This window comes from Wolffia australiana, chromosome 16 (assembly GCF_029677425.1).
Source record: "Wolffia australiana isolate 7733 chromosome 16, ASM2967742v1".
Taxonomy (NCBI): Eukaryota; Viridiplantae; Streptophyta; class Magnoliopsida; order Alismatales; family Araceae; genus Wolffia; species Wolffia australiana.
Genome location: NC_135850.1, coordinates 4,200,142 through 4,215,710, shown reverse-complemented (window position 1 = coordinate 4,215,710; position 15,569 = coordinate 4,200,142). Strand labels below are relative to the sequence as shown.

The 15,569-nt window shown below is 38.3% G+C and overlaps 1 protein-coding gene across 1 annotated transcript; it reads left to right on the top strand.

Moving 5' to 3' along the window:
- The first annotated feature begins 1,923 nt into the window (after nt 1–1,923).
- On the top strand, nt 1,924–4,891 carry LOC144713736 (U-box domain-containing protein 11-like). The gene is made up of 3 exons (XM_078588413.1): nt 1,924–2,378; nt 2,711–3,037; nt 3,799–4,891. Exons 1-3 carry the CDS (start codon nt 2,064–2,066, stop codon nt 4,837–4,839), a joined length of 1,683 nt encoding a protein of 560 aa, XP_078444539.1. The 5' UTR covers nt 1,924–2,063; the 3' UTR covers nt 4,840–4,891.
- Nucleotides 4,892–15,569: the final 10,678 nt, after the last annotated feature.

The window sequence follows — 15,569 nt, the reverse complement described above, 5'->3', positions numbered from 1 at the left end:
AAGATCCTGAAAGGGCTTAAGGAGAAAATAAAAGAGGAAGATAAATAAGGCTATGGAGAGATTAGTTTAAAAGGATGAGATAAAAGATTGACGGAAGAAATATCAGGGGAGACTGTGAAGAGATTTTGTCTAGAATAAACATTAAGATGAAGAAGAAACGGGGAAGAGAAAAAGGAGAAATTAGAGGATAGTTTCTTGTTCAATTTGAGCCTGATTTCTTTATATCTGATATTAGAATATTTATTGGTGATTTGATAGTCAAAATTATTTATAGTTGAATTTCTTATATGAATGTTTGAGATACTCAATTAATGAAATCGTTGACACTTATTGTGAATTATATATTTGCTGCAAATACTTGAGAAAATCATTTGTTGAATAGATGTGAGACATGACATATTGAATATCTTGAATATCATTTGAATTTATAATATGAATATAATTTGAGCTCTAAAGTGATTGGGGAAATAGAAAATTAGCTCATCCTAGAAGGCTTTTGGGGATAACTAGGAAAGGCTTTGGGCCTTGACTTGGAGGAAGGCTTCGGTGACCAAAGCAAGAGAAGGCTTTGGCGGCAAACTCGAAGAAGATGACTTTAAGATTTTCTGTGGACTACTTTTGGGGTGGAGAATATAAACGCCTATATTAACTATTTATTTTCTTGTTATTTGTGTCAAAGCTCCTCTTCACCAAGTGGCTCAGATTTGGGGAGTTGACACAAACATCTGGTTAGGGATTTCTCAACTCTAGCCTGGATATCCCCTCGGAGGGAAGTGATAAGACAAACCTATATAAAAACTATTGGGTATATTTTATCTTAAACTTTAAGTCATGGATATAAAAAATTCAGATTATTGAATTGATTAGCCTAGAGTCAATAAAGTCTTAGGTAATACGTTGGCAACATAAACCAACAAATATAATATCTGTCAAACTAATTAAAAATGCCAAGTGAGCATGTTTCAACCTTCTGATAACTCATTTCAATTCTTACTGGGGAGGTAGTGTGTCTAATACCTCTACCTTTAGTCAACAGACATTACACATTATATTTTTATTAGATTTTCCTAGATCATAATGCTTAATACATCGCATGACTCTATAGATATGATATTCACTGTGGGCCTAATTTATCAGCTTCATTGGCGTCAGAAAAAATGTTTTTATTCAAGGGTATAATTTCTTATAAGATTTTGGGTTTTGCTAATGAGTAACAACCAAAAGTGTTCCAACTCGAGTTGCAGTTGGAATTTGGTATCTACAAACAAATATATAAAAGATTCTTGAATTAAAAATATCTTCTTGCTCTATTTGATTATACTAGGCTAAGATACGTGTTGGAGGAAAATAAAAAAACAAATGATTTCAACCATAACTACTCTCATGATGCAAATGTTGGACAAGAATAAGGTTCTCAGAATTATATCAAGAGCTTGATCAAGCTATATATTATTTGGCTGATATTTTTTTTGGGCTAGATTGGAAGTTACCGAACGCTTGCTAGATGCTAGAACATGTTCTTATTATCCAATGTCCTTGTCCACGTCAGAGGCGGCAGCAACAATCAACTAAACTAGTCCGAGGGGGCCCACCACGCCGCTCTATCTGAGATTACGATTGGTGGGACCCACTGCGAACTGGAATATTTCCAAAAAGCCGCACAAGCCATCAATCAACATCGAAAAAAACTTGCACAAGCAAGGGCTTATTTCAAAATAGCCAGCTCCAGGTCATTCACTCCCGCCACGTGGCACACTCAGCCGGCATCAGAGGCCCCATGCACGTGCGCTGACAGGGCAGACACGTCAGCGGAGCGATATTCTTATGGGTGAGGGGTATTTTGGGGAAATCAAGTGGGTATACGGTTACAGCCTCGGCTTAATTTTTATTACTTTGTTCTCCTGGGTCTGTTCTGTTAGGAAGATGAGCTGGCTTTCCTTCTTCGGCTTAGATCGCAGGGGGAGTATTTCTATCGATTCTGCAGCTAATTAGCATAGTTTTTTCTTGGTGGAATTTCGTTGAATCGGATCCGCTCTGGCTACGGCCAGGCGGCGGAGGAAGCTATGGCGGAGGCGCTAAGGATGGCGGAGGCGCTCGTCGTGGCGGCGCGCGGCTGCGCCAGCGCCGCCGCGTTTCCGGCGGGATTGAACGATCTTGATCGGGCGAATTGCGCTGCCCTAGCCCGCAAGATCTCGATCCTTGTTCTCTTCTTCGAGGAGATCAAGGCTTCCGTCGCCGTTCAAATCGATCGGGATGCGTTGCCGGCTTCTCGCCTCGCCGATCTTCTCGTCAGTGTCGAGGTTTCCCGGCGATTCCTCCGGACGGGCTGCCTTCATGACGGAGATCACGCGGACGATCCGGCGATCCTGGAATCCCTCGTGAGTTCTTATCCCTCGCTCATTTCCTCGATCTTGGATTCGATTTTCGTTCCTCGATTGTGTTTTTATCCGTCGATTGTTTTTCACTATGGAAAGGTGTGAATCCGTTGCCGTTAAAAACGAAATTCCAAAAGCAGAAAAGCAAGAATCCACTGTAGCCTAGAACAGTAACCCTCGGTGGGAATCTGAGTAAAAAAAAAAGCCCCTCGGGAAAAGAAACTCGCATCAATTCTCAAACGGAGGCCGATGATCAATCAAACCGAAATCTTTGACGTAATCAGAAGAGGTTTGTTTATGGGAAGATTTCATGGGTTTTCTTGTTCGATTTGAAGGCGGCGGCGGGGAGAACGGTGGGCGAGCAGGTGCAGTACGTGTCGTGGCAGCTGGAGAAAGCCATTGGAGACTTCAATTACGGAGATTTCGACGTGCCAGAGGAAGTAGTAGAACAGGCGGAGCTTGTGAGGGCACAGCTGAGGAGGGTGGCAGACCGGGCCGGGCCGGACGCTTTGGAGACGTTTCCCTGCATTTACAATGCCGTCAACCGCCGGGAACTGAATCGAATGAGCTGCCCATGGCGAGCCGGCGCCGTCCCCAAAGACTTGCTCTGCCCCATCTCTCTCGACCTCATGCGCGACCCCGTCGTCGTCTCCACCGGCCAGGTGCAAACTCTCGTCCCACACTACTTTGCACGTCATCTGACGTTGACGTCTTGAACTGTCTACTGTCAAGATACCATCGTCATCGTCAACCACCTAAAGATGATGGTAGATGTGTTGGCTCGTCAAATTCCCAGAGAACGGTGGTTGTCGTGGGGTGTTGGATGACGTTGACGGGAATAAGATCCTATGTCATAGTGTCAAGAGATTATCGTCGTCGTCAACCACCCAAAGATGGTTGTTGATGCCTGTCTGAGTCTGTGTTGCTTGTCCCGTTGACGTCGTCAACGTCGTCAAAACCCCTTAAAACTGGCGCTCGTTGGTGGGCGTTGGATGACGTTGACGGGAATCAGATCCTATCTCATACTGTGAACTGCTCTTGACAACATCATCATGTATAATGCACTATGCAGACAGGATGGTTTTTTTGTCCTGGGACAAAAAAACCGTCCCATCTGCTGGCGTTGGACAGGAGGCAGGACTTATTTGCTAAATCTTCATTTTATGATTTTTTTTCCCCAATTTTAGAACTACTATAAACCAGAATGTCTGTCATTTTAATCTCTCATGGAGATCTATGAAGTTAGGGATGACGATGACGGTTAATTGGAATCGTCATCTTTATCGTCATTCGTCCGCGGAAGGAAGACGTCCATGTCAGTCTGACTGGGGACGACGACGCGGAAGATTGTATGGATGACGCGGACGCAAGCACAAGTTGTTGAAGGATTCGTTTGTTTTTTTTTTTCCTGGCGTTGGTGCAGACGTACGAGCGGTCGTCGATCCAGAAGTGGCTCGACTCGGGGAAAGTGACGTGCCCAAAGACCCGTCAGAAGCTCGACAGCCTGGAGCTGACCCCGAACCAGACCCTGCGGCGGCTCATCGCGCGGTGGCGGGGGCCCGCGCCGGAGGGCTCGGACCTGGTCCGGCGGCTCGCAAGCCCGTCGCCCGCGGAGCAGCGCGCCGCAGCGGCGGAGGCCCGGGCTCTGGCGCGGCGCAGCGGCGCGCACCGGGTGGAGATGGCGACCGCCGGCGCGATCCCGGCCCTGGTGCGGCTCCTCTCGTCGCCGGACCCGGGCACGGTCGAGCACGCGGTGACCGCGCTGCTGAACCTGTCGATCAGCCGGTCGAACCGGCGCGAGATCGTGGCGGCGGGCGCGGTGGCGCCGACGGTGGAGGTGCTCCGCCGCGGGTCGGCGGAGGCGCGGGGCAACGCGGCGTTCGCGCTGTTCAGCTTGTCGCTGGAGGAGGAGAACCAGGCGGTGATCGGCGCGGCGGAGGGCGTGTTCGAGGCGCTGGTGGCGCTGCTGGGGGAGGGCTCGCCGGCCGGCCGCCGCGACGCGGCCACGGCGCTCTACAGCCTCTGCGCCTACCACGGCAACAAGGCGCGGGCGGCGCGCGCCGGGGCCATGGCGGCCGCGGTGGGCCTGATCGAGGACAAGGGCGGGGCCATGGTGCAGGAGGGGCTCGCGCTGGTCGCCGCCGTCGCGCCGGGCGGCCGCGACGGCGTGCCGGAGGCGGTGCGGGCCCTGGTCGGGGTCCTCCGGACCCACGGCGCCGGCCAAGACCAGCTCAAGGAGAACGCCGCCGCCGTGCTGCTCGCCTTGTGTCGGCGGGACGCCGAGCGGCTGCGGTCGCTCACCCGGCTCGGCGCCGCCGAGCCGCTGGCTGAGCTCGCCGAGTCCGGCACGGACCGCGCCCGCCGCAAGGCCGGCGCGCTCCTGGACCGGCTCAATAAGCTCCGCGGTCTGGTCTCTCCTCGTCCGCTCCCGGGAGAAATCTCTCGTGAGCTGCATGGATTGTGACGGGTTCACGTAATTGTCATTTTCCAGGCATTTATGATTCTCTTTTTATTCATGGTCTCCTGTTAGCATCTCTTTTTTTGTTTTATTTATTTATTTTTTAGTTTTTTTTTATTTTTATTTTTTATTTTTTATTTTTTATTTTTTATTTTTTATTTTTTATTTTTTATTTTTTAGTTTTTTGTTTTTATTTTTTATTTTTTATTTTTTATTTTTTATTTTTTATTTTTTATTTTTTATTTTTTATTTTTTATTTTTTATTTTTTATTTTTATTTTTTATTTTTATTTTTTATTTTTATTTTTTATTTTTATTTTTTATTTTTTTTTTATTTTTTTTTATTTTTTATTTTTTATTTTTATTTTTTATTTTTTTTTTATTTTTTTATTTTTTTTACTGTTAGCATCTATTGTGGCGTGCCCAAGGGATTTTATCTGCTTCTTTGACTTCCCTCGCTTCGGTAGTTTTGTTCGTTTGTTTTCTCTTATTTCAAAGTCTTTAAGCGCTTCTCCTTTCAAAACATCCCCAAAGAAGTATCCCTTTTTCCTTCAATGTCAGCTCAAGAGAGTTCTTCTGATCTATCGTGGGTGGGCTGAATCCTCCTTAGCGTCTGAGTTGAATTAAAGTGGATGATCCATCAAACAAGATCAAGTTAGATTAGAAGACTTATGATGCCTAATGCTTCCAAGTCAGAGTTTGAAATGTAATCATGACAAAGGAAGAGGAGCAAACTGAATTTATATTTAAGAGAATTGAGATAACACTGTGGAGAAACATAGTAAATTCAGGAAGATATGAATTTATTAGACTAAAGAAAAGGAGCTGAATCCTCATTATTCAACATATGAGATGTATGTGTATGTAATTTATCATTGTCATTTATCATTAATAACATTCAAAATGACATGACGCTTGGAGATTTGTTTTGCATGCATGCGCGGCTGAAAATTTATAGTTGCTTGGTAAAAAATAGAATGATTTATCTTTAAATTTTGTCTTAAAGGAGTGTTTGGTACGGTACCATGTTTCAGAGAGAATATCTTCATGCATTATATGGGAACTATTATGCTCTGAGTTTTTTACTGATAAAAGATCACACTAAATAGAGAATGAAAATAACTGAAATATGCATGTTGATGGAATCGGATTGGATGTCTGAAGTGTATGTGAGTTAATACACTCATATGATGCATTTTAACTTGTGTATGGAGCTTGATTGTAAGAATAAAAGAAGTTTTGAAAATTAAAATTTAGAAAAAACTTCGAGACCATATCTGGAAGTATATGGCAAGTTGGTACATAAATTTATTAGACATATTATCAAATATTAAAGCCAATAATATTGAAATCTATCCTTCAGTAAAATATTTTTTTGAAAAGATAAAATTTGTGTGAATTTGTATCAATGTATGTTGACTCAATTGAATGTTATCCTCTATTTTAAAACCTTTTGAGTGTGAAATTTCCCACCTTCAGAATCAACACCCCTTGGGTATATTTCTTTTTGAGGGAAAAAAAGAAGCCTAGTCTTGTATAATTAAGAGTTAATAATTATTTGACGAAACCAAAATTTAATCTCCTGATTCTTGTTTATTGAAATATATCAATGGGTAATATCTTCAGCTACTAAATCTCCCTTTTAACATTGTGTACAATTGAGAGAAGAAACCAAATCTATGAATTAAAGGCAAGGACAGAATTCCAGAATTTATCCAATGGAAAGGACAGGGCTTAGGAAAGCTAAACAATTCTAAATTAATAAAAATAAGAGAATTCAAACCATAAGCAAATCGGTTGACCAGAAGAAAGGAAGTTGTGTAAGGAACCCAAAGTGAAATCTAATAAACAGGATTTGTTAATTTGTAGAAGATAAGGTATTATGCGTTCACCAAGTAAGTTTCAACCAAATTTCTATGCAAGATACACAAATCCATAAAATTTAGCTGTATCAATGGGAAGAGGTGCGCGATGCAGTTCAACAATGTAGTTTTTGATACAACAAGAGTCCATGAGAGATGCCCATTTTAGTTATCCACATGCTCTGATAACAGTCATACCTATGGAGCTTCCAAGGTTGAGAGATCTACTCCTATAATCTTACATATTTTCTACAGGTTCTGCTTGATTATATGATAACAAATGGAGATATTGCATGATGTGTATGTGGGTTATCAAGCTATGGTTTGGTGCTTGAAAAATTTTAAATGCAGAAGAATGCAAAGACCATTTCTCAATCAATATCTAAAACAAAGTAAACTTAAATTAACTTGTTGGAATCTTTTTCCACCCTTTAATTGATCCTTGGTAAGAGTGTCTTGAAGTCATTTACGTGCCTGGCCTCTAGAGGTATCCATACAATCAAAGGACTATTGTATCTCCTCTACTTCTTCTCCAACTCTCTTGAAGACTTAGTTGAGTTTCTCACCATCAAAATGTCATTGTGGAATGAGTGGAGGATGAGAGAAAGAAGAAAGCGAGGACACTCAAATCTGGCTGCCATGGGCACCTAAAAATGGTGCGCCCCTCTTATTTATAATTATTAGGAACTTTTCATGAAAAGCCTTAATTAAACTATATCTTTAGATGTCCTTTAATCTTTACATGTGACCCTCTAGGCACATATATCATTGTAGACAGTAACTTTAAAGGCCAAATAATATTTATTGACCAACCTCATTAATTAACCAAATCAACATATACATTAATTATCAAGGATCAATTTGACCCAATCGATATGTTAACTTTCCAGCCCATGGGATGCCAACCTACACATGGTGCTCTAGAAGATACAGATTAGTGTTCTAACTCTCTCTCATGGGAACTTTTCTATCTTTGGTTATCATATATGTAAAAGCCTTTGTTCATGCAAGACTCTCAAATGACTTAGAGGATGGTTAATGACCAAACCCTACTCCTTCATTCAGTTAGTCTTGATGCATGACAAGGATCATTGGAGGAAACCTTCTCCAGTATCTCTTATACCCTTGCTAGGAATTTGATGTACATCTTCTTCCTTGAGTCAATCTTATTTTGTGCCAAAGGCATATGATCTTGTCTTGACTATTCAATCACCTTCGTGTATTTGTCTCTATGTCTGAGCTAAGATATGTTTAAATAAATATTTCTTGTATTCATTCAAGGACTTCACTGTAAATATCCTAAAATAATAATAATGAGTAAATATTTCATTCAACAGACTTAAATAAATTATAAACATACCACGAGAACAGCAATGTGCAGCATGATTGGCTTGACGACAACATAATATCCATTTGTGTCCTAGCTCCGATAACCTTTTCATAAAAGAATATAATTTTGTATTAGTTTTCTCATATATATGAGATATATACATGAATGATAAAATATCTTAACAATCTCCAAATACTAATACTCTAATTTAAAATAATAATAATAATTTGATCTAAATTATCCAAAATTTTCTCCTATTTATATGTGTCACACTGTCAAATCTCGAGCTAGGAACAATGCCTACATTGAACGTGTGCCAGCCTTAGTGCTTGGACAAGAACACTGAGCAGCCTTTGATTGTGCAGCGGAAGTCTTGAGCAATAGTTTTAGAATGCTTGGAGGTTAATGAGAGAGGGTGGGGACATAGCTCTGTACATGAATTGGGTCATTGCATTGTATAACATAATAGATTACATCATTTTCATAACCATTACATGGGGGAGGACCAGGGATGATACCAAAGTAACGAGACAAGCCACTGCCCCCATGGTAAGTGTTGTTCATGTGCCTTGAGGCTTGCAGCCCTGCAGGCTGTCAGCTGGCACCGCCGCTGCATGCGTGCCCTCGGCCTCGCGCCGTGTGCCTGTGGGCCTTGGCACTTGACACACCTGCCAGCCAACCCAGCCTTAAAGCTCCCCGCGCCACCAGCCACCACGTTGACACCAAGGCGCATGGCCCACATAGGCGTCGCCATGCTCATCACCCCAAGATGGGGGTTGCCCACATAGGCACTACCCACGAGGGCGCCGCGTGCCCCACAACGGTCTCAGCTCTCTATGTGGGCCAATGACTTAGTCTCCTGGCAAGATGTCTCCTGCCTTGTGGCCCACATACATAGTGTACACAACGCTCAGCACCCGCGCACATGCCCACATGTTTTCCATGCTTGAGGCCCGCACCTCTGCTCCCCAGACTACATGTCACGCACTCAAGCGTGGCGCTTGGCGCCCGCACTTGCCCGCTCTTGGCGGCCCGTGCACCCAACACACGCTTGGCCTGCCCTAATCCAACGCGCTTACATGCGACGAGCACGAGCACCAAAATGGCTTTGGCTTTAAATATCAGGGTCGGGTGTCACCACCCTGTTGCATGTGATGTTTCACACTTAAGGACTCGATCCCCTATTCTGAGTTCGAGTACATATACATGTCCTCACAATAAGCCTGCAGGCCTTGTACAGGAAATGCAGCCTACTTTGAGGCCTTACAATATGCCATAGACCTACATTAAAAATAATAAGAAATATTAAAATTCTTATATAAAATTATTCATTGTTAATATTTAAAAATAATAACATCAGATTTATGGTAATGTAATAGATTTCATTCAAATATTTTTCAATATTTCTTAATCTCTTTTAAAGTATTCAGAAAAATAACTTTACAGTCCATAAGAGGAGTATATGAAGTTCACTTTAAAAAATTTACTTAACTTCACTTTTACCTAATGAAATTTAGGTATAAAATTAATGTTTACTTAACTTCACTTTAAAAGTTTGTTCTAATTAATAAATAGACCATCTTTTCATGCTATATCATAATTGCAACACAATCATTTCCCAAAACCCCTTGTGATAATATAAATAATTTTCATGGATCTCTAGGGTAACATTTGATAAATTATGTCTACACATGAATGAAGAATTCTTATATTTATAATATATATATGTCTTTTAGAGGAATTTAAAAAATCATATTATAATTTTAAACTAAACAAGCATTTTTAGTTTTCTTTATTCATCTTAATGTTATTTGTAAAACAAATATTAGTATCATAAATTTTTATGTGGTGTGACTTAGTAAATGCATCATATTACTTCCAAATATATTTTTATTTCCTAAAATATGAAAGGATAAAAGAGACATTAGTTATAAAAAATTATATATATAACTATTATGCAGAAACATAACTGAGAATAAATGAACAAGTTACAAGCTCTAAAAAAAAAAGGAAATATATTTGAGGATTCATAAAAATTAATAGATGCAACTGATGAAACTTGGGATTATAATTTTTGAGTAAAGGATCCCTTAATCACAACCCAAAAAAATGGTTTATTATTTCTTTAAAATGCAATATGACTATTAATATTTCTCTTAATAATGGAGGAAACCTCTAAAGATATCCATGGAATATGATATTGTGTATTACCTTTTTAGGGATCATGTGTAATTATATTTTTTTAGGGATAAGTGGAAAGGATTTTATGTAAAAGTAAAATTATAGGACTCTGGCTTAGATAGATAAATAAATTATTTTAAGATAATATATAGGTTGGTATATTATAATAGAGGATTTTATGAAAACCCTTAGTTCTCACAATCATCCTACTAAATTTAATTTTAATTATAATGTGTGTGAAGAACATATATCTTACAAATATACATGTCTTAGTGATTCTATATAATAAATAAACTTTCTGAGAAAATTTTGACAAAAAGTAAAATAAGGTATCTCTTTCTTGAATTAAAATTTGGAGGGTTTAATTTTTTTGTTTTTTTGATATTTGAGTTGAGAAATAAAATTACAATGACAACTATAGAAATATATGTAGCTAGTGAGGAGGAAAGGTTGTCTCCACCGGGAACAGTGAGTAGGGAACTTTGTATCCTTCCAGGATGAATGGAACTTTTACAAGCAAGGTTTCCCTTCGATGAACTCAAGTTGAGGGGGCTAATTTTTTGTTGATATTTGAGTTAATCAATAATAATTTATAATACTTTACTCGTAAAATTTAACTAGTTAGTGATGAGCAAGGGTCGTCTCCACAGGTAATGGATATTAGGGTTTGAATCCGCTTTAAATGATTATTCAAGACTGATGAGAGGAGAAGTGTATAAAATAGGGTATTGTGATGTGATGAATCCGTGGTGGTGAGAGGGTGATAGTTATTATATTATAATGATAACATGAATAATGATATGATGAATAGCTAGGAGGACGTGGATAGATCAAATGGAAATGAGAGTGTGAGATAGATGAAGACGTGATGTGATGATGCATGCAGAAAATGGGTAAGGAGATAGGATGATGGAATAGGCGAAGGTATGTGAATGGATGTGGATGGATGATGATAAAATATAATTGTGGAAGAAAAAATGATAATGATCTAACTAATAGATGTGATGGAATAATGGATAGGTGGTTGTGAAATGGAGAAGAGGATGATGGACTAGATGGTGATTTAGGGTTTTATTTGATTTGATGGTGTCCAGATCGAGACTGAGATCAGAGATGGCTGTGGTAGGGTGAGATGACAGAAGATAGTGATAAGGTTGTAGAACTAACTAAAGGGATGTGAAGGAGAGGAGAGAAAACAGTGTAAGGCAAGAGACTAACCTTAGATCCCTATGTTCTGCAAGATCAAGGCATTTTTCTGATGCATATAAGCCTCTTCACTTCTTTGTTGATCTACCCCATGCACTCAAGATAACAAGAACATGTTTGATGCACCTTCAAAAGCCTCATTCTTTTTCAATCAGCCTCTCTATGAGGAAGCGAGCTTAAAGATATTTTTTACAAAAATTGAAGGTCTATTTATAGATCCAACCATATAGATGGAAAGAGGTGAGAAAAAGGAAGCTTCGCCCAAAATTTCAGCCTAAAACACCGTCTGGATTGTTGGAAATCATGATTTGAATTTGGATCATTATCAGCCCTCCAATTTTCTCTATTCTCATCCATCATGATTTCGGAGAAGTCAAAGAGCCATTAAATAACTCCAAAAAATAGATATTAATTCATAAAAATGTTAGAACTATTTATAATGATTTTAAAAAATGACAGATCTTTGAATATAATGCCAAAAAATTGGAAAAAATTACATTCTGACTCACAAAATTATGTTCTTTCAGAATTTGATGTCAGAAAAATCATAAAAAATACTTTAAAATTCATAAAACTCAAAATATCATTTTAAAAATAAATTTAATCATTTTATGGTTGATAGCATGCATATCTAATCAATTTAATAAAAATAAACATGTAAATATGGTCATATTAATATACTAATCTATGTGGTTTCAAACCCCCCCTATAACTCAGAAAAATAATTTGCACCATGAAACATTGATGGATAATAAAATCACTTTATTTCACTCGGCCTATTAATGTTGCAGAAAATCCAAGATTATTGTTTCATGGATACAAAGGTCTATCTGAAAACCCAAGGGTATGAATAAATTCAAGCAGCAAAGAAGGATGCCCTTCAAATTATGGCTTAAAACTTCATTTTTATAATCAGATATCACACTAGAATTTTGGATCATTTCAAGCACTTATTTTTTCTCTCCCCATTAACCCACATGTTGGGTTTCTAGTGTATTAGTCAAATCCCCTCTTAACTTTTTTTTTAATCATCATAATATGACTGTTGTGAATCCACATTCTCCAATTATTTGAAAAAGGTTCCTTATTTTCCATTTTCTGGTGCCATATTTATAAAGAAAATAAAAACAATTGGACTTTGAATTTTCATTTGCAAGTATATTAGTTCATATTTTTATGTAGGAACATGTAATGTTCTTTCTCACTGGAATTATGTTGATCTGCATAAATGGATTTTATAGTGTTGACTTATGTCTGACAGCATGTGTCCCTACACATTTAAAAATTAAATACATAGAAAAATTTTTCCCTTTATGTATAAATGGTACATTGCACATTTGATGCATCAATGGTACATTTCACATTTGATGCATTCGTAGCACCTTTTTTCAATGATTTGTCCATCATGTGCATATGAATAAAGCATATGAAACACATAGTGAATTATGGAATAATACCAAAATTCCATTTAAAATAAATTACTGGTTGGAAAAATAAATTTTGGTCACCATATGAATAAGTCATATGAAACACATTGTGGATCATGATTAAATACCAAAAATCCATTTAAAAGCAAATATAACCTTAGGTTAATTATAAAAATATATCTTACAACATAAAATTCAATAAAATCTATAATTAATAAATTATTTCCTTTCCAAATAAAAGAAGATTAGATAACCTAGTTTAAATATCTAACCTAGCTCTGCATTTATTTATTCTATAAATTTGTGATTTTTCACTATCCATTGACTCGGACATGAGGGCCACGCCAACATTGCATTAGAAGGTGTTTCACTGACTAAGACAGGTGCTGACAAGACACAAGGAACAGCATTGAATGAAGGGTCACCCTATGACATTTAATAACACGATTGGCCCGTCTCATTAGAGGAGAGCTAATGACCAGGGACAGAGCCATCAATCTTTACCCTTATCTGTCATCTTGTTCTAGCTGGATGGCATATTCGGTAAAGGGGACCACCAAGACCAATCCTACAGCTTCTAAAGGTCGCCATGTGGTTCTCCGCGCCATCAATGGCCTACAAGGTACCTCCTTGACCTTTAATTATGTTCTTCTACCATTCTTTTTATCATCTTCTGACAAACAAATTGAAGGATAGAAGTTCATAAAGTCAAATTTGGGGTTCAAATTATGTTGTTGTTGATTTGAGTTTAATTAATAAAATTTATTAGCAACATAATAATTCTATGCAACAGATCTTAGGGATTTAACTATCTGTAGATGGTGATTTGGATCGGATGAGAAGGGATACCTATAGATGGTGATTTGGGTCGGATGTAGAGAAGACATGGAAATGCTGAGATGAGAGGGGACTCTAGTAAGTATTTACTAGAGTGGGATGGCATGTAAGAAGAGAAATGGGTAAGCTGACATGAATAAGATGAATATAACTTAGGTAGTAAGATAAGTGGAGATGTAAGGGGAAGATGGTGGATTTAGGAGATGAGTGATAAGGGAAGTAGAGGAAGATAGTGGTTTAGGGTTTTATGATTTAAAAGGAGGAGAGAACACTGATCAAGATCATAATGGCATAGATGAGGGATGGTGATGACATACAAAAGTAGATGGATATGGAAAATATGTTGTGTATGGATCTAATCAACGGGTTAGATAGAGATAAACCAATGTAAGACAAGCGACTAACATTAGATCCATACGTTCTGTTGGGATCAGGGAAATTTCCTAATGAAGATCAGCCTCTCCTCTTCTCTGTTGACCTTCTCTAAACACTGAGGACACCAAGAAAACCTTGATAGACCTTCAAAAATCTCACTCTCTTCAATCTTCCTCTCTAGGAGGAAGTGAGTTCAAAACTTTTTTTACAAAGATTTGGGGCTCAATTTATAGATAGGGATGGGTAGAGGAGAGAAAGATGACAATGCCTTCAAATTTCAGCTTGATTGGCCTTCTAGATCATTTGAAATCAATCCATGGAGTTGGAAGATTCATAGCCGTTGCTTTATTCGAAATATTTATGTCTCCTTGTCCACAGAACCGCTGTCACATCGCTTTTAGGATTTTTGAATTTAGCATTGCATGAAATGCAACTATTGGCTCCAATACTCCCACGTCATCCTCTATCAACAGCTTGCATCATGCCACTTGTACTTGTTGGAGGAAGAAAAAAAAGTACACGAATAGCGGCATTTCACTAGAATAATAAAAAAAGAGAAGTATGACGTAGCGGAGCATCAGTGCACGCCACATCAATGTACTTTTCATTAGATCACCAATAGGCTTAGACACCATTTGTCTTTCAAGACATAGGATGGGTGCCACATATGTTAAATTTTACAAGTAACAAAATAAGGGAGAAAAGGTATATTTTAAATGCAACTTCATTAGTGCACGTGCTCAGTTATTGCAAAAGGATAGCTCCTCTTTTATTGGGCTACGTTGTCCTATAGTTAAACCAATAAATAAATAAATGAGCATAAGTAATTAATGTCATTTTGGCATTGCTAATTGCAATCCCATGATGGTATCAGTTTAATGATTTGCTAACACCAATCATTAATGAGATTCAATGATTGGTCAGTGGTAATCATTAACAGGAATAATATTTTATTGGGCTACATAGTCCTATAGTTAAACCAATATAAATTAATGAGTTTCAGTAATTAATATCATTTTGGCATTGATAATTGCAATCCCATAATGGTATTAGTTTAATGATTGGCCAATACCAATAAAAGAGGAGATTCGTTAGTGCCAATCTTTAATAGGATTAATCTATTGGTCGTCGTTCAATGGATTTAATGGCAACACATGGCACAACAAATTTTAAAACCAAAAAATTGATTAATAATTCATATAAAATTAAATATAAATAAAAATATATAAATTAATTTATGTTTACTTAGAAAAATATATATTTATGAATATAATGTGAAACAATTCATAAAAATTCGTATCTCGGGTCAAAACACTATTTTCTTTCAGAATACCATGTCACAAAAAATTTATAATACTTAAGAATTCACAAAACTCAATACATATTTTTAAAAATGGATTTGATCATTTTAGGCTTGATCATATGCATATGTAACCAGTTTATTTCAAATAAGCATGTAAACATCATCATATAACCTACTAAGAATGTGTGCTGTCAACAGGAGATCCATCTGGATTTT

Coding starts and splice junctions, on each gene's coding strand:
- LOC144713736 (XM_078588413.1), top strand. CDS start 2,064: ATGGCGGAGGCGCTAAGGATGGCGGAGGCGCTCGTCGTGGCGGCGCGC. Junction 2,379..2,710: donor CGGCGATCCTGGAATCCCTC/GTGAGTTCTTAT, acceptor TTCGATTTGAAG/GCGGCGGCGGGGAGAACGGT. Junction 3,038..3,798: donor TCGTCGTCTCCACCGGCCAG/GTGCAAACTCTC, acceptor GCGTTGGTGCAG/ACGTACGAGCGGTCGTCGAT.